This window comes from Andrena cerasifolii, chromosome 9, assembly GCF_050908995.1.
Source record: "Andrena cerasifolii isolate SP2316 chromosome 9, iyAndCera1_principal, whole genome shotgun sequence".
In the NCBI taxonomy this organism is placed as follows: domain Eukaryota; kingdom Metazoa; phylum Arthropoda; class Insecta; order Hymenoptera; family Andrenidae; genus Andrena; species Andrena cerasifolii.
In genome coordinates this window covers 11,761,924-11,785,721 of record NC_135126.1, presented here as the reverse complement: position 1 = coordinate 11,785,721, position 23,798 = coordinate 11,761,924, and the positions used below count along the sequence as shown (strand labels likewise).

Genomic DNA, 23,798 nt, shown 5'->3' with positions numbered 1-23,798 from the left:
CACGGGTCGACGGGTAATCGTTTCTGTCCGACCTACCGGCCCGAATAATTAACAAGCCCCGGATCGTTGAATATTTGTAAATGCCACGAGCAGGGGGCAGTATTTAATCAGAGATAAGAAGAAACGGGCACCTCTTTCATCTACTATCGCTACTCTACAAAGCGCATCGCTTGGTCGTGGCACTTTACGATTCCCCGTTTACAAATACCTACTCAGGAGTGATGAACATTTCTGATAACGTGCACACATAACGCGAAAGGTTATTTCAAGAGAACTTTTAAAGCTTCGCACAGTTTCAGCGAATATCTGCCTTGATGCTTGGCAAAAGCAACAACCCATTATTTCTATGGCATTTGAATTTAACGTCGCTTAACCCAACGCGATACGCGATATCGCGAGCAGCTTCCCAGCGTTGTTACAAAAGCAGCACGGTGCATTTATTCGCTAGCCGCAAGATAAACCATAAATTACGCGTAGACGAAGCCATTTTTATCGGTTCTCCACAGCGATTTTGTCGCAGGAGCCTGTGCCACGGCCCCGCCATTTTTACTTTTGCGACCCTACCTCTCGGCAACTACACAATTACACATACCGCTCGTGCCACGCTTCTTGAGCCCATTGTCTAATATAATCATTAACGGGACTCCGATTATACGGGAGAACGCCTCCCCACTGCACACGTAACCTTCCCAATTTTCTGATTGTTACCCGGCTCCCCTCGACAAACACTCGTTTTTCCATCGTATCGTTCGTTTACAGTTGTTACCCGTTAATGACGACATCTGGATTCGTTACGACCGGCGATGCACGCGAAGCGTGCCAAAGTGGCTGGTAATTAATACGTAATTGTATGAAATCACTCACCCATGAATGTCACAGGTTGCAGCTCTCTTCCAGAAATAATTCCTAACCATTAATCTCTGAATGACCAGGCATTGAAGGACTGCCACGATCGCCGATGCGTTCAGTTTCTTAGCTAACGTACAAACGTGTCCAATAGCCCACGCAGTATAGTCCATAGACAAAGTTTGTTCGAGGACGATAAACTTCACGTCGAAGGCCGGTCTCGTTGCACCAAATAGAAGCCCGGCGACGATATTAGAATCCCAAGGTTTATTGACGCACTCACTTTCGTTAAACAACGAATAAACGAAAGAAAACTGCAGCATAATAATCGTCCTCTCACCGCGTAACCGAAATTACTAACAACTATCGTCACTCAAGTTTCCAGGAGACTAAATATAGTCATACGTTTCGTGTGAATATAACCTATAAATCAATAAACATCAAACCGACGATCCCAATCGAAGCAGGAGTTCGTTCAATGATTTTAAATGGCACTATTATCTTGAAAAGAAATTGTTAATATAAATCTAACCGATGAAATAATACACCATATGACTAACGAACCGCGTGATTCGAACTCGCTGAAATAGTCCAGCCAATCGGCGCCAATTTCGGGGATGGCGTTCCTAAAACGAGCATTAAAAACCGTGCCGATTAACGAGTGGTCATTGTTGGGGAAAACGTGCTTCGGATCGGTAGCGGAAATTTCGGGCAAGACCCGTTTCGATAGATACGGTGATGTAGGTAATCGTGGAAATTAGGGTGCGGGACGCGGTCGAAAAACCAACATCCCTGCTCGCGAGTTCGGGTGGGGAGCATTGGAGTGGTGGCCACTAGCGTTTGCGCGGGAGAATGGCATGAAACGGGGGACAGATTTGTGGGGGTATCGTAGGAACGCGGTCGTACCGTCGCTCGGCAGCGCCGCGACGCCCTCGAGGCGAACTAGACGTTACGCTCTGCGGCTCGTCGCTCGAGCGTTTCGGCGTTTCTAACCTTGTCCTGGCGCTGTGTGTCGCTCTCCCTTCATTAGTACAGTGTAACGTAGTGTCGTGCGTCTTTTTCCCTCGCGTCTCAGTTTCTCTCATTTTATTGTTGTGTGCCGAATCGGGGCCTGAGTGAAATCAATTCAACGCTGGACGAAAGGAAAAGGAAGAAGAGACAGCTGGCGCGAGCCTCCTTAAAGAACCCGGCCAAGAAAACACCATCCGGGCGCATAGAGTGAGTACCATTCTCTTTCTTACAACACATCGAGTCTTTCAATGGACAGCAGCGTTGTTCGATGTCGGCTTTTCCGTCGCTGTCAATCATTCGTGTCCCCGGCACGTTCGAACGGTTTTCGCTTTAAACTGGCTCGCTCCATAGGTCGGCTCGCGTGCCGTGCTGCAGTTTCGCGGGAAATTTTTAAAGGCAAAAATTGCCACAGCTCTAGCGTTACGACCGCCGTTTCGACCAATGGCTTCACTCGATGACAGCATACGTCTTGTGTGAATTATTTTGCTGTTTCTGTGAAGTATTCGATCGTCCACGTCGTGGGATTCGCGCTAAAATCTGCTTCGAACGATACGACTGAGGCACTGCGTGTTAATATTTCGCATGTGTGTATGGCTCGCGAATTATGAAAAGCCGAGGTGTGTTGGAAACGGTGCTCGACTTTAACGCGCCCTAAGGTCACTTGCTATTTTTATATTGTATTCCCTGTGGGGATAAGAGCCGGGTTTTACTTTGAAAGAATAAAATGCTTTTATGCAGGACGAGTCTAAGAGGCACCGTTTAGTTTTGCATGTAAAAGCCGAGGGAAAGGTACTTAAGCATGAGTTTCGAGAAGCATTCGTTTTCTTGGAGTATGGTCAGCTTTAGCCGAGGCACTACAAAGCAGATGTTCAAACTGACCTCCATTGTTGTGTAGCCACACGCGCATCAATACAACGTAGGTACCATTAGCTGTTTCACATGTTCAAGCATTTAGTTTGCAAATTGTTTGGAGACCCAGACTCATTACAGTTGGCGGTTTAGTTTTAAGGATTTATTACAGAATACGCTTGCAGACTTTGTGACACCCTTTCGGGCTCACCCCGAACAGAGGCCAATAGTATAATTTTCCGTCTTCGTCCTTGACATAGTTAATTCGCTTCGATATTCGATAAGATAAGCTGTCTACAGCTCTAAGGAAACGCTGGGCGTGTAGTAGTCTCGAGCTCTGGGTCTCAACGGAGGGACCTAGAATTTTATATATTTTCATTGCGGCAGGTCGATACTCGGAAGTGGCTGCAGTTGTTCCCGCGTACAGTCGGCCGAGTCCTCGACACCGGGGGAATAAATTGGTGAACGTGTCGATCGGATAACGATCGATCCTCGCGAATGATATTCAAGGATCATACGACAGGATTGGGGTGGAGGTCGACCCTCTGGGCTGCCGTATTTACTCCTACTTTTCCCTCGAAACTCTCGGCTGGTGCATTTTTTGCTTTTCCGATCTATCAATTCTCACGAAACATCTGCTCGCGCAGCCTTTTACTATGGACTAAGTAAACCGTTTAGAAAACTGCTCTAATGACAATCCCGGGTGCCGACAAAGAGTAGAGGCGACAAAGGGACTACAACCGCAGTTTCGCTTGCAGGCTCGGTAGACCTCTCTCTTTTTTCCCTTTCATTCTCTCGTTTCCATTCTCTCGCAGCGTCGAACGTGTCTGTCTCGCAAACGGCGGGACCGCTCTTCGCGCATTATATTTTCTTCGGTCCCTTCGCGTTGGCTCTCCTCTTTTTCCCTTTACGCCCCGCCAAGGGCCGAGGGAGGAGGGTGGAAAAGACTGGCCACGAATGTTTTTTCTTCCCTCGTACACCCCCGATTCTGGTTCTTCGTTGCTCGCGTCCCATCTTCTTCTTTCCTCCAGGCTTTTCCTTTGTCTCCCTGGAAACCTTGCGGTAGTTATGCGACGTTCGGCCCAGCCGCTTGGCTGGTGGGGTTGGAAAAAGGGGTAGGGGGTGACTCGAGGTTGTTGGGGTGGGGTAGCACCGGGCTCAGGGTTGGGGGCGGAGAGGATACGGTCCTGAACGTGACTTGGATGCAATATTTAAAAGCGGCACAACGTCAATACTCTCCGCTCTCTCGCTCTCCCCCTTCTCTTTCTGTTCCCTTCTGTTTCCCTTGCTCTCTCCTTCGGCGACATCTTCGCGAGCTCCCCCTCTTACGATCGGTTACAAGGCAAGACGATCCTGAATCGGCCGCTTGGTCTGACCTTAACCCGGCATCGCCCCCTTGCCGGACGGACCATTCGCCCCGCCACGAAGGGAGCTCTAATGTTTCCTGAAATTCGTTACCCTATCCCTCGCAAGCGGCGGCCGGTGGCCGTCTACACAATTTCTCCGTTCAACTTTCGGCTTTCGGCGTTCGTCGAAAATCTCATCCGGCCGCCCTTCGAGAGGTAATCGAGCGGGGGTGCATCGAATTTCCCCAGCCGTGCCTATAGTCGCGCTAAGCGAGGCGGGAGGAACAGAGTACGAGGATTTTCATGAAACTTTCACAACCGGAGGTAGAAATTTAACCGGCTAATAAAACTCGTGGAAAAAATGGGGGAAAAAGTTCTACTAAACGTATGTAAATTATATTATCCAGTTAAGTCTGCGCGTACAGATCCGAAGCCGCCTCGGTAACTCACTCGCGTTGGCGTTCAGATTCTGGATCGCCGATCGAGAATTATTGCCGCAGCCGTTCGTGCTAATATCGCTTCTTGGGAAATATTTCATCAGTTTTTGACGCGTCCCAGTTATTTATGTCTAATGTCTTCCGCCGCGGCGGTCCCGCCGATGGAGGATCGTTTCTACTTTCTTTCGCGTGCAACGGGAAGAGTGGGAACGCAAAGATGGACGAGCGGCGATATAAAAGGGCGAGAAAATGCAGGAAGTTATGACAATTATGATCGGGGGGTGGAGGCAGAAGAAACGTCTAGGCGTGCGGCGGGTCGTGAAATGAAATCGGGACGAGGGGGCGATCGTTTATAAGTTCGACAGATGGAATTCCCCTTTTCATCCGTTTCTTTCTTTTTTCGTCGTATTTTTTCTGTCCCGGGGCACGCACCGTCGGTAAATGGACTTCCCATAATCCAATTAAGACATCAACTCACCCCCGGAGCGAGAACGGAGCGAATTACATTCGCGTCCTGACATCCGATTTTTCCCGAACGTCGTCGACGGAAACAAAAATCTCGTGCTTAAATCTATTACGTCCATGACTCGTTTTCCTTGCTGAACATTACGTCGTTCGATCACACGTGATCCCAGGCTCGTCGGTAAGTCCACGGGGAAATTTTCGAACGGCGTATGCGGGTCACGAAGGAGAAGATCCTTGTGCTGTACATCCGGGTACTGTGTTCTAATTAAGAGGAAACTATAAAGTTCGTGAGCCCCTTTCTAGAGTCTCTTCTTCGCTGTTCTCCGAGCTTAGCGGTTTCAACGAATCGACGGAATTTAAGGAACGATCTCGACTCGCCTCGCGTTTTTAACATCTCGAACGTTGGGGTAACAATTTCTTGTTAGCTTTTAACTTCGACTTTCTTAAGAATAGCAAGCGACCCTTTGCGCGAAGTTTCTCGGTTTCTTTATTAAAAATACGCGTGGTCCCCGCAATGTTAACTAAGTTTTCGACATTGTAATTGCTGAAGTTTCCATCGATCCTGACTCGGACAGAACATTCCTGGGCCCTGGCGAGTAGTGGACAGGCAAAGTTTCATTTTACGATTCCATCGGGCGTTTTCTTTGAGAATCTTTCCCTGCACGTATCGGAATTGTACATTCATCAGACTCAGGTGCGATTATTCGACATTTTTGTTCGTTTATAGCTAACTAGGGTTCCGAAGCTGATTATGTAACGCGGCTCTCTGGCATGGCTAGGGGTTGAAGGGGTAAATTTATGGTGACCTTTACGAGAGTCTGCTTCACGGAATTCGTAAAATTTAGAGGCTTATTTCTTTAGCGAGACGTCGGTGGAAGCCCTTTCCCCTTGGAGAAAGGGGTGGAAGCAGCAGGTAAAACGCCAACACCCTCTGCTCGACCTTACTTTACACCCTCTTGCGAGCAGGTCGACATAGTTAGTCACTCTCGAATATCGCTTTAGCCGAAATTTAATCCTAGGTTAAGTCTCTCTATTGTTCAAGAAAAACACGAGAAAGGGGATACAACGTGCAGATCTTCCAGGCGCTCCGTGTAGCTTGCAGAATTCTCCTACAATATAATTCATGGTGGCACGTGGTAGGCAATGCAATAACTGCAACGAAAGATTCATTCCTATTTCTTCGTTCTCTGGACGAGCAGCAAACCGTGTTCCAGTTCCAACCCTCGTACATCCGGGCTTTCTTACTTCGTTTTACGCCCACGCCCTTGCCCTTGACTTTCTCACCCTTACTGCCTTCAGATACCACCTCATCCCGAGCTTAATTCGCGAAAGGGACGGTCGATGAAGGGCGTGTCCAGATGTTGAAGAAGATCAGTTAGGGGGGGAAAGAAAAATGTTAAGGTTACCTAGGAAATGGTAACCCTCTTTCTGTACTGTTTAATCAAATCAGACAGTATTATTTAATGATCGTATAAATGCTACGGTTTTCTTCCATATCTTGTGTAACATTCAAGATTTTTATCGAAGGATTTATACAAATCTTTTGACCTATTCACAGGCGTTTCTGTTTGCAAAAATTGTGACGGTAAACGCTACATACTTTCCTGTCTGTCACTCATTTACATATTCCCAGCGTAATTCCGGTTTCGTTATGTTACTGGCCTGACGTACATGTCGGCAATGCATAGTCGAGTTTATTCGGGACGCTTTTGCCAAGGACTGCCTGTAATCAATATTTACGTGTCGCTCTCACGTGCGGCACTAACTGCTATTGACCAGAAAGTCACCCGCTTTGAGCGTCGCTCCCTTCGATAACGACCCCATAAGGATTCCGAAAGGGACACGAATTCTGATACTGCGGCCGCTCTAGAAATTCTCTCTGCCGCCTCTCTCGCTCAGGCAGCAACTAATCTCTGGCGCTGGATTTATGAAGTTAGCGCGCTCCTATCAAAATCAATAGCCTTAGCAATGATTTACGAAAGTCGATGAAATACGCGGGGGCGTAGACCGTGAACTCGATAGATTTAGTTTAAATATTCAAGGAGGACGAGCGGAAGGAAGCGCTTCGGCTCGCAAAGATTGCATTTATCTCCCGCCGGGGCGGGCGAGGGCTGGGAAATAAATCTGGTGCGTGGAAGGCCAAGTCGGGGCAAGTGAAATATTTGTTTTAACGCGTCTGTAATTACGTATCGCGGCCCTGGTATCGTGTAATTTACCCGTTAAATCTACCCACGTCGTGGCAAGAGTTTGCGAGCCGTTAACTACGAAGCCGTTCGCGGAAGAAAATTGCAGGGAAAAGGTGGTTTAAGGTAACGGTGCACGGTAAAGCGGCGCCAGCGCGTGTCCGCCCGTGTAATACAGAAATTTAACGTATTGCCGCCGTTGGGAAAACGGGCTCACGAAGAAAAATTAACCCGGGCATTCGCAGCTCCGCGAGAGCCGTAATGAGATTGGTCGTGTTACCAGGGCAAATTGATCTTCCTCCTACGCCGACGATACTAATTTCGACCGTTTGGAAGTCAAGACTCGCAGCACGCCTCTATCAACTGGTCGAGACTTTGTCCCGACGGCGACGTCCCGATGGTTTACAGAAACCTCTTCACGTTGCGCTACGGCGGGCCAAGTAACACAGAGGGAGTCTCCCGAGAACTTTCGACCTGGAAATTCAATTTCCATCGCGAGGTTTGCCCGGCAATGCCTCGCGACCTTTTTCCCTTTCGTCTCTCTTCGCCGCTTCCTCGCCTCTCCTTTTTTTTTTCACGGATCTTATCTCACCCGAGAGACGTGGAACACCTAGACGGACGATTCTTACCTCCTTCTACCTCGCATGTCAAGTACGTGGGTGGGACGCGAAGGAAAAGGGAGAAGTCGAGCAGGAGGCGAGACAGGAGGAAAATGCGCGTAGCTGATAAGGAGAATGAGAAAACGAACGAACGGCTCCTTTCACGGTGACATTCTGGGCGCGAACGACTCCAGCCGCGTTTCGCAAAAATTCCGGGGAAGCAATGCTGCTTTGTGGATTTTATTTTACGATTCGTTCACGGGTAACGGCGAGGGCGAAATCGATCGACAGTGTAACTTTATGGCGGCCTATAATACAAACTGGATGATAGGAGCGCTGTAACCGACAGCTGTCAGACGTATAAAACACCCCCCGACTGTTGCATTCCATGCGTGTAAAAGTTTTAAGGTCAACAAATGCCCGGTTGTAGCCAGAGGTGCGTGGGCTTTCATCCCTTAGGCCTGGTCCAGAGGAGATGCGCGGGAGCGGATGGCCGGTGGTGCGAAGCTAGCCGAAGCACCCAGTCTGGAATCACAGAGATGTCTTTCCTGAAGAGGCCGTTAGCAACAGATTATGCAACAGTGTTTGAACATCGTACATCCACGCTAATATCTCTGTTAGATTGACCGGAGAAGAGGGTCGTATCTTGCAGAGGGGAAGGAGTACACCTGTTACGCCGTTGAATGGACGGCTCCTCGTGTACGCAGGCATGCATATGCATATGCATATCGGGGCACATCGTCCGCGAACAGAAACAATTCACCCGCGCGTCATTCGGAAACGAGTGTCTGCTCGCGGAACAAAAGACGCTCATGAATTTTCACCGTGCCCCGCTAAATAATCCCTCTCCCTCCCAGAAGCTGGTAGCTCGGCGTTCCATAGATTCAACAATTTCGACACCTACATCGAGGAGGGAGGGGTCCCATTGTAGCCAGGACACCGGCTTATCCTCCTTTCTTCCGACAATATTGAGGTTTGTACCGTCCACCGGTTCAAGGGTGATGCTTAAAGGCTGATGTCCTATCGCTATCCTAGCATCTCGGCCCGAGACTAACTGGCAGAGAGGGTCGTGTCGCGTCCGTGTGACGCGGTTACACGTGTCGCTCGCCGGTGTACGGGGCTGTCACGCTCGAGCGTGTGCGTGTACCATCTTTACTAGAGAACCAGCTACAGAGGGATAACACCACTTTATGTCCCTGGGAGGTCGTAAAGATACCGGGAGACGTGCCTCCGCCTTTTCCTTCCTCTTTCACCGTCGGCCAGGGCTCCGGATCCGTCCGCTTCGCACACGCAAGGAAGCGTAGGGAACAGAAAATCAGGCGCAACAAAATTGTCCCCTCGGCTTGCGTCCCCCTTTCGCACGTACTCCGTGGATCGATCGATTCGTTTATTAGCCAGAGACACGGTAAATAAGAGAGGGGAGATAAAGCCGCGTGTATCCGCTCTCGGGTGAGATTGAACTCGAGAGGGGCTAGATCGGAGATCGAATTGAAAAGTGCAGAAGCCGGGCCGAGCCATCCGTGATTAATTGACACCATTTAAGGGGGGAGAGGATGAGAATCGCGAAGCGTTGAATGGAGTCTTGCGGCGAGTGGCCAGAGCTCTCTGTTCTCGAGGTCCTTCTCGATACCGGGAGGCTGGAAGACCAGGATGGACGGTGGCGCTTTATCGGCTAGGAAATACCAGCAAGTCGGGTATTGTGACCGGCCGAGATTAAAGCCATTGTTTTCGCGCTTGCTCGAATCGAGTAACCCAGGGGAGCACGAGAACCAGGAATAGGAAACTCGTTCCGAAGAGTAGCTTCTGCTCGCTGGCCACACGTACCCGACCTGGCAGAGCGCGTACGTGCATGGCTTTTGGTAATTTCCGGTAATAGAGCGGCCCCGTGTCTTATATCGATGAACTGCTACCTTCGTCGGAGTGTTCCCGATACCGATAGCATTTTATTGGCCGCTCTCGAACGTTATTCATTTCGTTTCGCTATTGTTCGAAAGATTCGTTTTACTTTCGCCTCGACAGCCGGCCGAGTGATCGATACTTTATAATCTGATAGCGTTTGCCAGGCTCTTTTGTTATTAGCAGCTCCATCGTGGCCATTGTTTTCCGTATAAATCGCACGAAGCGAGTGAAATAATCCGCCAGCCATTGAAAGTTACTTGGCTGAAAGCGAAAGAGCAGCCTGCACCAGCCATGCCTGGACGACGCTTCTCTACAGTCTACAGGCGCGTTGGAAGTTCTCAACTCTACCAGGCGGGGCGGCCGCAATTTGCGAGGAATCGTCACGCTGCGGATGTCGGTGTCACTAATTCGCGAATTGACAAGAGCGGAGATGACTTATTCTCTATAATCTGCCGGCAGTGATCCCCAGCCTCGCCCCCAACCCCCGGAGCTCTCGTGAAAGTTTCACCGGCTAAATGAACCCTTAAATCACTCAGACACGATTTATTATCGTTATTACGCGTCGTCGCGTGGTGGGAGGCTGCCAGAACCAGAAAAACGAATAAAAAACGAGAAACAGATAGGCAGAAAGTGGAGGGCGGGAGAGAGGGAGAGAAATAGAGTAGGGAACTGGATTGGCGTTAGTGTTTACCCTCCCGTTCCCGCGGGAATCATCCGTTGGTAGCACTGAATGGCACTATCTGCCTCACCCCATTCGCCCGTTCGCGGCAGCAATGTTTCAAACCCCTCTTTTTTGCTTTCTGTTTTCGCGCACTCCACTATTATACCCGCTCCCGTTTCGGCCGCGGATAAGCCCAATCTCAAAAATTTCTGTCATAAATCGCCTCGTCCGTGAAAATGAAATTTCCCGGAATCAACGTCCCTTTTGGACACTTGGTACTCGCGTTACGAACGAAACGATCCCAGCGTCATTTGGTTAGAAGCCTTCGTGACAAACACAATCGATCCTTTGTCGAGTGGACGCAATGGTGATTTTAGATCTTGTACTCTGTTTTCCTATTCAGACGCTGAGAGGGTGGTCCAGTTTCCGAGCCACAGCTCGTCGATATTTTCTATGGTCGTTACGCGTGCCATGTGCGTGGGTGTGCATCCAGAGACACTGGCGTGAATTATAGAAAAGCGCGGGTGGCGGGGAATCTGTGTATATGCGTGTAATCGAACGCGAACGGTTGCAGGAGAAAGATAGGGAAAGGCAGATGGAACTCGGAGCAGGGGTTGCGGGGGTTGGGGTGGAAAGAGAAAGATGATCCTAGAGCAGGAACGTTGAAAGAGAGGAAGGATCCTTTCTATGGCGATGCCTAGCTCCTAATTGCATGCCAGAGAGTGACTGCATCTCCTCCCTTTTCCCTGCTATTTTCACCCTCTCTCTATTGCGCTCTCATTCTTCCTCTCGCGCGCGGTGAGTATTTGCAAGCTGCCCACCCCCAGCAGCACGCCACTCCGGAAACGTGGCATAAGAAACGTTATTGCGCCACTCCGTGAAATTTCCTGGTACGACCCTGTCGCGCTATCCCTCCCGTTCTCCATTCCGTTAACGCCCCCACCTTTTTCTCCCTCCCTTCTTACCACCCCTCACCCTCGGCGACGTGCATTCGGAAAAGGCGGCGAGCAAGTATATTACGCTCCGGCTCGACGTTCTTCCGGTATCCTTTCAACCGGGGGATGCTAATATCGTCGAACAAGAGCAAAATAAGGGAAATACAGCTGAGCGGGGACGAGAATGAACGCAAGTGAAAGAAACCGTTTGATGATCGTTGAGGAATTTATCTACCGCGCGTAGATAGGCGAATCGTCCTCCAGAGACTTACGTTCTTTATCGGGTGTAGCCTGGAAGGAATCTGGAGTAGAGGGAATTTCAATGGTGCCTCGTTTTCTATCGGCCCTGTGAACCGTTAATACAAATTAAAGGGAAATCGGGGAGGAAATGTGGGAGGTGGTCGTGGTCGTAGCAGGTGATGTGCACGATGGGATTTATACGTCAATAGGATCAAGTTTCAAGAGTCCATTAAAGGGGATTAATTTATTCCTGTAGCTTTAGTCAAAAACAACTGAATTTGTCGCGTCCTCCCAGCGCCGCACAATGGGGAAATCTCGCGATTTTATGACCAAAACCACAGAAATAAATTTTTGAATTCGACAAAATAAATGCAAATGTCAATTGAAGAACTAATACGAGTATCAAATGCCACCCAATTTTACTGTTAAATGTTTTAATACAATGCTCGTATAGACTCGCAAATGTTTATGTTCATGTGAGGTTAGACCGATCGCAAAGAATTAATCCAGATTTTCAAGTTGCTTCAAACACTTATGTGTTATTCAAAGATCTGAAAATAATTTCAATGCATGGATTCAATTCCTGGTGGTGCGTAAGATATCTTTTTGTCCTCAAAATAATTATGCTTCGGTTTTTAATACGTAATTTATACAATTTTTAAAGTAGTGTTTTAGAAATAATCTTTTCATATAAGAATCAATTTTCAATACATAAAATAGTTATCAATCCCATAATATCCTGCAATGATTTTCATTCCTATTTTACGTTGAACTCTTTTGTTTCTATAAATGCAATTATTAATTGATTGTTTGTATTATGTATGTTTGTTTGTCGTCAGAAGCGATAACTCTTCTGCTATGCCCTGCTGCGCTGTAGCAGAGGCATGATCTAACAAAGAAAAAAGTGTATAAATGTAAATAATAAAAAAATCTTTATCGTTCGTAATTTTTGTAAGTGCTGTTTTTCGGATAATTTAGTTTCTCATATATTAGAACGTTAAAAGTGCCGAATTTTATATATTAAAAATAAGTTTTGAGGTTTTGACCACGAAAATGGATATAGCTCTTCAATTCACAATTGTATTAAATTGGTAAAATTCAAAAATTTCATTTCTGTAATTTTGGCCATAAAATCGCAAAATTTCCCCGCTGTGCGCCGTTCTCCCAGCGATATCCCATTTAAGAGGATTAGTTCACTTTGTAATTTTCAATTTACCGCGTCGCTGTTACCACTGTCCGTTTTAATTAAATGATGCCGTACATACTTCCGTCTCGCGCTTCCAACTCGAATTGGGTTGGCCGGCCATGTGTACGGTTTAACTTCTGCGGCTAATATTTTAAATGGTAAACGCGCATTGCTGATATCGTGCACGGTATTCTTATAACGCATGCACCAAGGAACAGCGGTTGTTCGATATCTTGTCTTGGTCCAGGGATACTGGCTGTCCTGTACCTGTTGATCCTTTGCTGGGGTCCTCGATCCGTTCAGTCCGTCCTTCTACATACGGAGCATGGGGGGGGGAAAGGGGGTAAATAACCGCCAGCAGCACGGGGGTGGAATTATGCTAGCTTCTCGAAAAGCAATAAAATAAATCATGCTACGCGAGGACACACGTTGCGGCTGTATCCACCTCCCTTCCTCTGTCCTTCGCCCTCCTCCTAGCTTCGATACCAACGAGCGAGCTGCCGAGGCGACTTCTCCCCCGGGAAATCAGAGAAAGATGCACTACGACGCGAAGGCCCCTATCCTCATCCTCCAAACTACCCTTCTCCTTAGTCGTGTACTCCACTGTACACCTCTCCGTGGAACGACGCCACACATTTTCGCTTTCCGCGAATACGTGTTCCCTCCGTTATCTTGCTGCTCGGTGGGCGAGCGTAGAACCGATCGGTTCAGACGAGGGATCACTCGGAAATAGGAAGAAGAACCGACGGGCAAAGAAAATGAAAAAAGAATGAAGGTACTCAGCGTGAACGCGGATGCGTTGTATATTGCTCGAGCGGCGCGGCGTCGAATCGAGTTTCTCGCGTAATTCACCGCGGAAGTCGCTCGCGAATTAGATTGCCGGATGTCCAATCGTTGCTCCATCGCTTTATGAATTGTTAAACATTATATTTATTTCGGTTCGACGGGTGGATAAGCCGGAAGTATTAATAGAAAGGATTCAGTGGCGCGAAGATGAGTTACTCATATCACAATATTTCGAATTCGATCTTGCAGTGTAGACATTGTCAGATTTACAGCAGCTGTGTTATCTTACTAACATAACGTGCTGATGTCACAATAACGTCAGTCGTTACATCCTACTACGAATTCAAGTTGCTTAACGGATACACAGGGTGGGGAGGTTATGTCAGTATACGTTACACTAATTCCATTATCACATATTTATTATTACATCGAATATTGCATAAACTTTATGGTATATCTTGTGCGGAGTTGTGGTAACAATAGTAGACAAACAACAATCGCAAATAATTATTCCTTACAATTTGGAGATATTTACCCATATGCCTCCGACCGGAACTGTTAGCGAAATTGACGGGAACATTTGCAACGGAAGCTGGGTCTTTGCCGACAGTTCTAATTTGTAATTATTCAACAAGCTAGCCAAACAAGATTTTATCTGGAGCAGAGCCATTCTCATTCCAACGCACATCCTTGGTCCCTCCCCGAAAGGAAGGAATGTCATTTTTTTAATCTCGTTCTTCCTTTCTTCGCTGAATCGATCTGGATCAAAAACTTGTGGATCAGGCCAGTATTCGGGATCCGCATGCAGCAATTTGATCGGTATAAGGATTCTCGTGCCAGGCTTCACGCGGTAACTCAGGCCATCGGATCCTTGTAGTTGACACTCTTCTGTGCACTCCTTCCTCAGAACACCCACAGTAGCGATACACCTTTGCGACTCGTTTATCACTTGATCCATGTACTTCATTCCTTTTAACGCTTCGAACATTAATTGGCCGCCGTGCTTGGCGATCATGGACTGCACTTCCCCCCTCAGTCTTTCCTGAATGTCTTTGTGCAATACCAACTGGTAGCAAATTAAGCTGAGGGAGATGCTGGATGTTTCGAACCCGTCCAAGTACAAGGAAAGCACGTGACCAGCGACAGCCTCCTTGTCCACGTTTCCTCCTTCCGTCTGTTCGAGTTCGATTATTAACTGAAGGAAGTCGTTTCTCGGTGTCGTTTCGTTCTGTCTGACCGCCAGATTTTCTGCGACCAGGTTTCTGAACAACTCGTTTATGTCGCTCGGTATGAATTTAATCCCGAGTATGTTATTGAGCTTAGGCCAGATAAATGCAACAGATTTTAGCATCGCGCCTATGGCACTCGGCTTAAAAATTCCGTCACCGATTCTGTCGAAAGCCATCGGATGCGGTTCATCCTGAAAGCAGAATCCTTCGATGCCGAACCCAACATTCGCCACAACTTCGCCCGTAAATTTTGAAAACAGATACTTCAGCTCGACCTCGTACTTGTCACTCGACTTCAGCCGTCTGTCCAAGAAAGCTTCGAATTTCTTGCACACCCCACTGATAGTGTCGAAAATGGTTGTCAGTCTCATGCTGGAGAATGCGTTGGCCAACCGATTTCTTCGTGACACCCAAACATCACCGTCACAGAAGAAAGGATTCCTGACCAACAGAGGATCCACACTCGGTTCAATTTTCCATCCATTCTTATGGAAGCTTGAAAAGTTTGTCTGCAAGATGGTCTTCACCAAATTCGGATCACGAATTAACAATGCCGGAGATGTCAGTATGTAGTATCCAATCATGCTACTGTTTTTGAATTGATTGTATGCGTGTTGGCTGAGAAACGCGTAATTCGACTCGCTAGTTACTAAGGGCAACACATGCCCGAACAAGGATATCGCTCCTTTGGCGGTCGGAATTTTGTGCCTGGTCCAATGGGTGTACTTTCTCGTCAAGTAGATGATCAGTAGGATTAACGCACCTGCGACTAGAGTCAAACATGCACAAGCCATTTTCAAAAGTTACGTATGATTCGTGAAACACTCCTTTCGGCAACGGCTAATCTTCTGAACTGAAGTCTACACTGACTGTTGTGCAATAGTCTTCGAAACACAAAGGAGGTAACTCTGTTTTGTTATTATCGCAACGATTACGATATAATGATATGGTGCTTTTAGAACGCTACATGCGCTATCAATGACTTGCAATGGTCTTCCTCTGATAGTTTTTTTTTCCATCGTGGGGTCATTGTATCAACTATGGTGGAGGTGAGATATATTGCTGATCAGGGCGAGTGGGGGGCAACTCTTGCCATGCCGCATGCCTGCCTCGGTGCTCCATCTCTTAACGTTCTCTCTCTCTCTCTCACTCGTGCTACGGCATGAACACGCGTAAGGCTAACTGGAGGGGGTCGATTTCCCCCCTCGATTGCTGTTCTCGAAACAACTTCAGCCCTGCCAATATGTACATCCGACCTCCCTTAGTAATAATGGAAATAATCAGATGTTCAAGTCAACTTGATACGTCTCCAGCGCAAATGGCAGTAAAAAGTGGAAAAGAGTAGAGGTGATCGCGAATGCATTGCGGCAGGGTGGTGGGAAATCGTGCTTTTGGGGGGGGGGGGGTCATTCGCCATGGAAACCACTCGCGGATTAGACGACTGGAAATCGGCGCTCGATCGCTTTGTAAATTGTTCAACATTGGATTCATTTCGGTTCGGTGCATTAACAAACATTGTGATTGAGATTCAGTGGCCTGTGACCGCGGTTTTGTTAGATTGCAATTGAATGTACTCGTCAGCGGAAAGCGCTGACGATACAGATACCTGACTAACAATCTCTTGGCGTTTGTAGTACCAAGGCGTTTCGAAAGAAAATTGTCACTTATGGCTAGTCGGCTTAAATTGGTCTCAATTTATAGAGAAGGGAATTTAAGTTGAAGGACTTTTTAAGGAGTTTGAGATGTGTCATTTATTGAGTAAACTGTTCACAGATGGGTGAAGGGTTGAACATTTGTAAGCTGCATAGGTAATGCAGGGTGGGTGAAAAGTAAATGAGAACAGACAGAGCGAAACGCATAATAGGCGTGCAGTTAAAATTGCAACAAGTTTTAACGATTCACTGGAGGTGGTGCGCCGTTCAAAAAGGTTCGAGGCAGTAAATTCATTATTTCACGCGATGTGGAGCAATTATTCCTGGGCGAAAATGATTTTCAACTCGAATGCTCCATTAAGGGCACCCATTCAAACATACGCGCGCGTTTTTTTTTTATCGGAACTGCTCCCCAGCTCTTCCCCTTTCCGCAAGTTTGTCGGGCCCGCGCGTTCCCGGCGTGAGATATACATATAAAATATAGAATATGTGCGCGCACACGCGTACATTTAGCGCAGTTATGTGTACATGGCGATAGTGAACACGAGAAACCACTCAAGGAGCCTGTTCGAGTCCCTACATTCTGAGACGCAGAAGACAGACTTGTGCTCGACACAAACCCGCGCAAACAGTGTGTGGTGTGTGTGTCTTTCCGACTTTTTTATTTATCTGCCTTCTTCCTTTGCGTAAAGAAGATGGACTATAGCAGTCTTACAGTTTGCGCCAGACAAAATATGTTGTTATTATATGTCTTCGTCTATTTATCTAACTATAATCGTACTTTCACATACAGTAAAAAGTAGTGGCAGCGCGATAGCGATGTTGACAAACACTTAAACAAGTGCGCATATATAAGCACCATAAGCGATGAGTCTTCAGTTTCAGGATAAGGAAGCAGGATGAATTGCTATTTTAATAACACGTTCTATTGACTCCGTACAAATTTAAATCTTAATGTGGCGACAAGGTAGACTTGTTTAACCTTTTAGCACCAAACGTATCATATACGATACATTCCGTTTTTTTTGGCGTATTGCCGTTTGCATTCGCAATTTACTGTTTGCAACAGTTTAAGTGGTACATACTTAGCGTAGTTTTATTCGCTGAAGAAAGCTGGACCTACCTGAACCCTGTATTAATTGGTTTTATGCATTTTAACCACTGAAAAAAAATAAGCAAAATATAAAAAAAATATTTTTTAATATAAATATATAAATTCAGGTCATTTTTAACGATAAAAAGATAATGGGATATTTCTCCTTCAACGGGATCTAGGTGCGGGCGCTAAAGGGTTAAGGTTGTGCAGAGTGGGGCGGTGATAACGATATCCTCGTATCATTTCTAGAGACGCGGTAGCGTTTCGACGCCAAGTACATGTTTCGACACCCTGTATACGTCGACTGTCGGTGGCGCGTATCTTTACTCGTCGCCCGGCTATTCCAACCTAACCTGAAACTAATTTCATTAGTATCTCATCTCGCATGGTAGGATTTTTCTTCTGATTCGGCAGGGATAGTTGACCATCATTGTACATATATATATATACTTATACTATTGAATTTTAACCTGCTAAGTGTCAATCAATCATAACCTGCGAAGTGTCAAATAAGGCAAGTTGTCAAAATAGTTTGAAATGTCACGAGTTTTTACACCACATAGGACACTTAATTATGGTCTCAATTAAAAACGTAAGTCGCCAACATTTTTTAATAGACTTTTTATTTAGAGCTTATATAATGAAGGGGACGCCCACGCTTGGATAGAAATGAAGGGAACGCACAGGCTTGGATAAAAATGAAGGACAAGTTTCTGGAAATTTGTCAAATAATGTAAATCGACAAAATTTGTGAAGAGACATAGCATTAAGAATTAATAAAATTATGGCGGACTGCTTGCAACGTAGAGCAAGTAACATTAGTGAAGAAAGTACGCTGAAAACACATATCCCTTGATACCTTTCAATCTTCTGTGAAAGATATTCGTAAAACTTACACAGTAGAATCTACAGTAGTCCCCACGTTATTCGTTAATTTTATTACTTTCCCATTAACAATATTTCAATTCATGTTCATATAAGATGTTGCATTACACGTGACAACGTGAACCATGAAATGAATATTACAACGGCAATAGTTTCGCTATGTTTACATGCATGAAATAAGTATACGACCGTGACAAATGTTACTCAAAGTTTGGAGATGTACACCCACCAGCCTCCTTCCACAGTTGATGTGACATATGCCGGTGACAATTTCAAAGGCAGCTGGGTCTTTGGTGATAGTTCTAGTCTGTAATTATTCAACAAGCTAGCCAAGAAAGGTTTCATCTGGATCAGAGCAAATCTCATTCCAACGCATATCCTTGGTCCCTCCCCGAAAGGAAGGAATGTCATTTTTTTAATCTCGTTCTTCCTGTCTTCGCTGAAACGATCTGGATCGAAAACTTCCGCATCAGGCCAGTACTCCGGATCACGATGCATAGCCCACACAGGTATAGCGATCTCCGTGCCAGGTTTCACGCGGCAACGCAGCCCATCCGATCCCTCCAGCTCGAACTCCGACGTGCAGTATTTGTTGAAGGTGCCAAAACTGGAGGAATACCTTTGCGACTCACTCATCACTTGATCCATGTACTTCATTTCTTTTAACGCTTCGTACGTTAATTTTCCGCCGTGCTTGGCGATCGTGGACTGCACTTCCGCTCTCAATTTTTCCTGGACGTCTTTGTGCGTTGCTAAGTGATAGCCAATCCAGGCGACGGTGACGCTGGTTGCCTCGACCGCGTCGGTGTAGAGAGACGACATGTGAGCAGCGAGGATATCTTTCCTCCCTTTCTGTTGATTTGTCTTTTCAATGTCCGCCATTACCTGAAGGAAGTCGTTCCTCGGCGTGGTGTCATTTTTCCTGGCCTCGAGGCACTGGTTGGTTAAATTACTGAAGAACTCCACCAGATACTTCGGGAAAATACCGACTCTGAGTATGTTATTGAACTTAGGCAAGTAAATTACAATAGATTGTTTGACAACGTTTATGGTACTTGGCTTAAAAATTTCGTCGCCGAACCTGTCGAAAGCCATTGGATGCGGTTCATCCTGGAAGCAGTGCCCTTCGATCCCGAGCCCAGCATTCGCCACAACTTCGTGCATAAATTTTGAGACCAGATACTTCAGCTCGACCTCGTACTTGCCACTCGACTTCAGCCGCCTGTCCACAAAATCATGGAATTTTGTGCACACTCCACTGACACCCTCGAAAAGCATTTTCAGCCTCATGCTGGAAAACGCCGAGATCAATCGCTTCCTTTCTAAGAGCCAAGCATCACCGTTACGGAAAATGGGATTCGTGGATAATAAAGGATCCACTTCTGGTATAGGTCCCCCCGCATTGTCGCGGAAGCTTGACCAGTTGGTCAGCAAGACGGTCTTCACCAACTTCGGCTCACAAATTACTAGTACCGGCTCTGTGAATTTGTAGAATCCAAACATGCTATGGTTCTTGGATTCTTCGTACATCTTGCTAACCATGCTTAAATAATTTGACCTCGCAGTCAGTAAGGGTAACACATGACCCAGAAGTGGTATTATTCCTTTGGCAGTCGGGATTCCTCGCCTCTTCCAATACGTGTACACCTTCAGCAAATATAATATCAGTATGCTTAAAGCACCCACGACTAAAGTCACAACCGTATACGCCATTGTTCTCTTTTGTTACGAAAAGCAATACGGGATGCGTCGAAGATCAGTACAATTCTGGTCGTCAACTGCCCTGCTAAACTTGAATATACGACGCATCATATGGACTTATATAATACATGGAGTAGGTAGGGGAGAGAGGGGACAAACGTAACATTGCCATGAAAGGAACACGCCTTCTCCTCCTTCGACAAACATGTCCATACGTTCGCTTTACACAGTCCCCGTTTCGCACATCCACCGAATCCGTTTATGCGCCACCAACCGTCTCTGACCCCGGGTCGGTTGTAACACTGCATGTGATCGATAGTAACACAAATTTAACTTTAGAAAATCAAAATATTTATTGATTTAAATTATAATAATAAATGAAAAAATGTAAAATTTATTACCAATTATGCGGTATCGCAATTGTGGCAAAAATAAAAATCGCTTTGGCTGGTGCATTCTTCACGTGCCCAATCCTTACATTCAGTACATTGCTCCCAGATTTAATTTGTTTTGTTTGTGCTATGATATAGGATTCCATGTATACAAATCAATAATAGTATTTATCTTCTTCGTCACTAGACTCGTTATTCCTGTTCTTAGGTATAGTTGTTAAAAGAATTCTTTCCTTTCGACTTCTGCCCTATATTTTTCTTCATTCTTTTCTCGTGCTTTTTTTATACTCTATTCTAATCTTTTATCTTTCAGAAATATCGGTGTACCTATATGGTAGACTTCCTTTTCTTTTTCCCCTATTTGAAACCTTTCGAGGAGGAACTTTACGAAATACAGATTCTCGTACAGATTCTGGCCTGAATTCTTCAGGTGGATTTATTTGTTTACTTTCCGTTGACAGAGTTTCATTGCATAAATCAGAATGAGACGTTAATGGTCAAAATTCGTTCGTCGCACTATTCGGGTCTGTTCCGGTACAACCGACCCCTACTGTCGATGTTACAATCGACCCCGACCATGCTTTGGAGCTTAAATTATAAATTTTGACTAACGAGACGCTTAAAAGTGCTAAGTAACTACCAGTATTACTTTAAAAAAAGCTTTTTATTTTTAAAAGATTAAAAAAAGGAAAAAACACATACTTGCAAAGCGAGTATTTATATCACAATTTTAAATCAGAAAGAAAAAGTTACTTTAGGCCTTAGTTAGGGTATCGAAAAGTTATTTTCTTCACTATGCATGTCTATTGCGTATCTATACTGCTAGGACATGGATGTAGGTATGTATTCTAAATGTAATTTTTCATCATATATCCAAAATTTGTCATATCTATCATATGTTTTGAGATATTTAATGTGTTACGAGGTGCTTCTATTAATTATTAATTTCTCGCAGATGTGTTCCTGCTATATTATGGCATTACTATTTTCGACGTATTATTGTCGTACGTGGTTGACGATTTGAACAATCAAATAAGAGCAACGCTGCGCCATTTCATAAGAATATTGCAGCGTCTAATTGACTCCCTCCTGTTTTTATCTCTGGCTAACCGCAACTGTGGTCTCTGTTGCAGCTCTGTACCTCTTAATGCCGTGGCCTTCTCGTAGCGCTGAACTTTATGAAAACTTTGGTAAGTACTGAGCAGATTCGTAATTCATCCTCCTTCCGCGATGATACACGCCGAGGGCCGCTGGCTCCCGGACTAATGGCTAGGCTCCGCAAACTCTGTTCGTTTTCGCACTAGGGAAACTATCGGGAAACTGTTTTGTTTCTCGAGCAACTCTTACAGTTCCGTTTTCGGATGCATACGCCGCGCGTCTATGCGCGAGAGATAAGTGACGAAACGATGCTCGAGCGTTCGCGTGCGATTTACCAAGCGGAGCAGCGCTTCCTGCTCGATATCAATGTAATCGATCAAACTCCACGTTCATTCGAGGCAAGCGAGTTTTTATACAGCTGCCCCCAGTTATGTAATAGTCAGATAGCTAAAGTCTCGTGGTCGAGTAAATTAATTTACCATGCGGGGGCGTCGATTTGTCAGCGAATTTTGGATTCTTGAGAGTCTGTTAAATGGTGCTTACGCGTAGCTTGCTACCGATAAGGCGCCCTCTCTCTCTCTAGGCTCTCTTTGCCGCCCCTGGTCTCTGCCAAAGGCAGCCTCTGGTAATTAAGTCGAGCCCACAGCAGCGTCGCCTCCATTGTGCGGAGCAAATGGGCTGTTTAGCCCGGATACATGACTCCATCCCCCTGTTATTGTGCATGTACCAACGTAATCGATCACCAACCCTCCCTTATACCTGCCCTCCTTCCCTCTCGAGCTACCCCAGACCCTCCCTCATTCGCCTCTCCAGCTTTCCACCCGTTCTCGTGGCAGCCTCCTTCTTTCCTCCGGATCAGTTCATTTCTCCCATCGCAGTGTCATCGAAATCCTGATAATAGCGGGCAGAGCAAATCGAACGGTATCAAAAAGTAACGTTTGCATTATTGGGAAATGTAACGCGATACTATCCTCGTGTCGGTGTGCCGACGCTCTATAGAAACGAAGAGATTCGTTTCCTTTGACAAAAGCCCTCGTGGCAGTCTTTGTCGTGAAACCTTAGAAACATCCGCCCGGTGGATTTGCGAGGGAACGAGTTTCAAGTTCGACTCGAATCTGGCCGAATGAAATCTGATTCGACGGTAATAATACGCGGGTGTACGTCTCCCCTTTTCGGAGTGTATCCCGCACAAACAGCCCGGGACACGGATCACGCTGGAGGGAAACGAAAATATTGTTCCAGGAAGATACATTTCGCTCGTGTCGGCCGCGTGACACTCCACGTCTCGGTACCCATCTATACGGGACTATGTGTGTGTGTGTGTGTGTCTGTGCGTGTGTGCCCGACTGGTGGATAGGAAATCCAGTTGAAACGAATTCAGGAAAATCCTCTCTGGGGAGTGGACGGCGACTCGTGCTGCTTCCTCGGCAGAGTTTTCTGCGAACTCTTTGACACGGGACACTTGAAAAACGTGCGAGGAATATCCAAGAGTACGCCACTTTAGCGGTAACGACTCGCACGGATAGAGGAGCGTCTTCTTTTCGCTTCTATCGACGCTAAATTACTTCCCGCCGAACGTCGTTCGCTTTCGCGTCTTAATTTAAATCGTGATCCCTTTCCATAAATATTTATCCCCCTCCCCCTCCGAGTTCATTAACGAAAGCTCCGAAATGTCTACTCCGCTTCTTAAACACCGTAGAATCTCCCCAGCTTCGGCTCCAAACTTTGTTTGTTAATTCGTAGTGTATCCGCGCAAACATTGGCTCAGGTTTCTGCGGGGACGTCCGTTGTCGCGCGCGCTACATACATCTTCCAGACGGTTGTACTTGCGAGAGAAACGCGAGAAAAGAGGCACATCATAACTCTGGAGGATCGAACGAATCCAGTTCCGCGGGAAACTTTCGTGGCGCGCGGTGAACTTTCGCGACATGTCGCGAATATTTCACGTACGTGAAAAGAATGCCGGATGCGGAAGACGATGTCGGTTATTCGCCGCCTGGGCGGGGGCCAGGGAAAGAAGAGGGAACGATCTACGTGACGATGACAAACGGCCGTCAATTACCATGGGCCACGTACGTTCACCCTCATGTAAGACGGATATTGGGGCGGCCATCAATGGCGGCCTAGCCATTAAACCTCGTTTCTATCGATCAGATGTGGTTTGGGAACCACCTGACGCTTCGAGAATCCGCCTCGTTCCTGAGGAATTACACGATGTTCACCGCAGTCGCGCCGATGCTCCGGTGAATAATGGCTTCCCGAACTAGGAAACCTTGTCACGAATTCTTGGCGCGATAAATCA

General features: G+C 46.5%; 2 protein-coding genes across 2 annotated transcripts in view; one reads left to right on the top strand and one right to left on the bottom strand.

Annotated features, from left to right (window-relative positions):
* The first annotated feature begins 1,593 nt into the window (after window positions 1–1,593).
* Window positions 1,594–23,798, top strand: part of LOC143373295 (protein Fe65 homolog) — a 147,991-nt gene continuing 125,786 nt past the window's right edge. The window contains exons 1-2 of the mRNA XM_076820427.1: window positions 1,594–2,064; window positions 21,532–21,588. The gene's annotated coding sequence lies outside the window, so the exon portion shown is untranslated. The remainder of the gene's footprint in view (window positions 2,065–21,531; window positions 21,589–23,798) is intronic.
* On the bottom strand, window positions 13,845–20,101 carry LOC143372874 (putative cytochrome P450 28d1). Its single transcript, XM_076819492.1, has 2 exons — window positions 18,925–20,101; window positions 13,845–14,372 (listed from the first exon to the last, which is right to left on the bottom strand). Exons 1-2 carry the CDS (start codon window positions 20,016–20,018, stop codon window positions 13,958–13,960), a joined length of 1,509 nt encoding a protein of 502 aa, XP_076675607.1. The 5' UTR covers window positions 20,019–20,101; the 3' UTR covers window positions 13,845–13,957.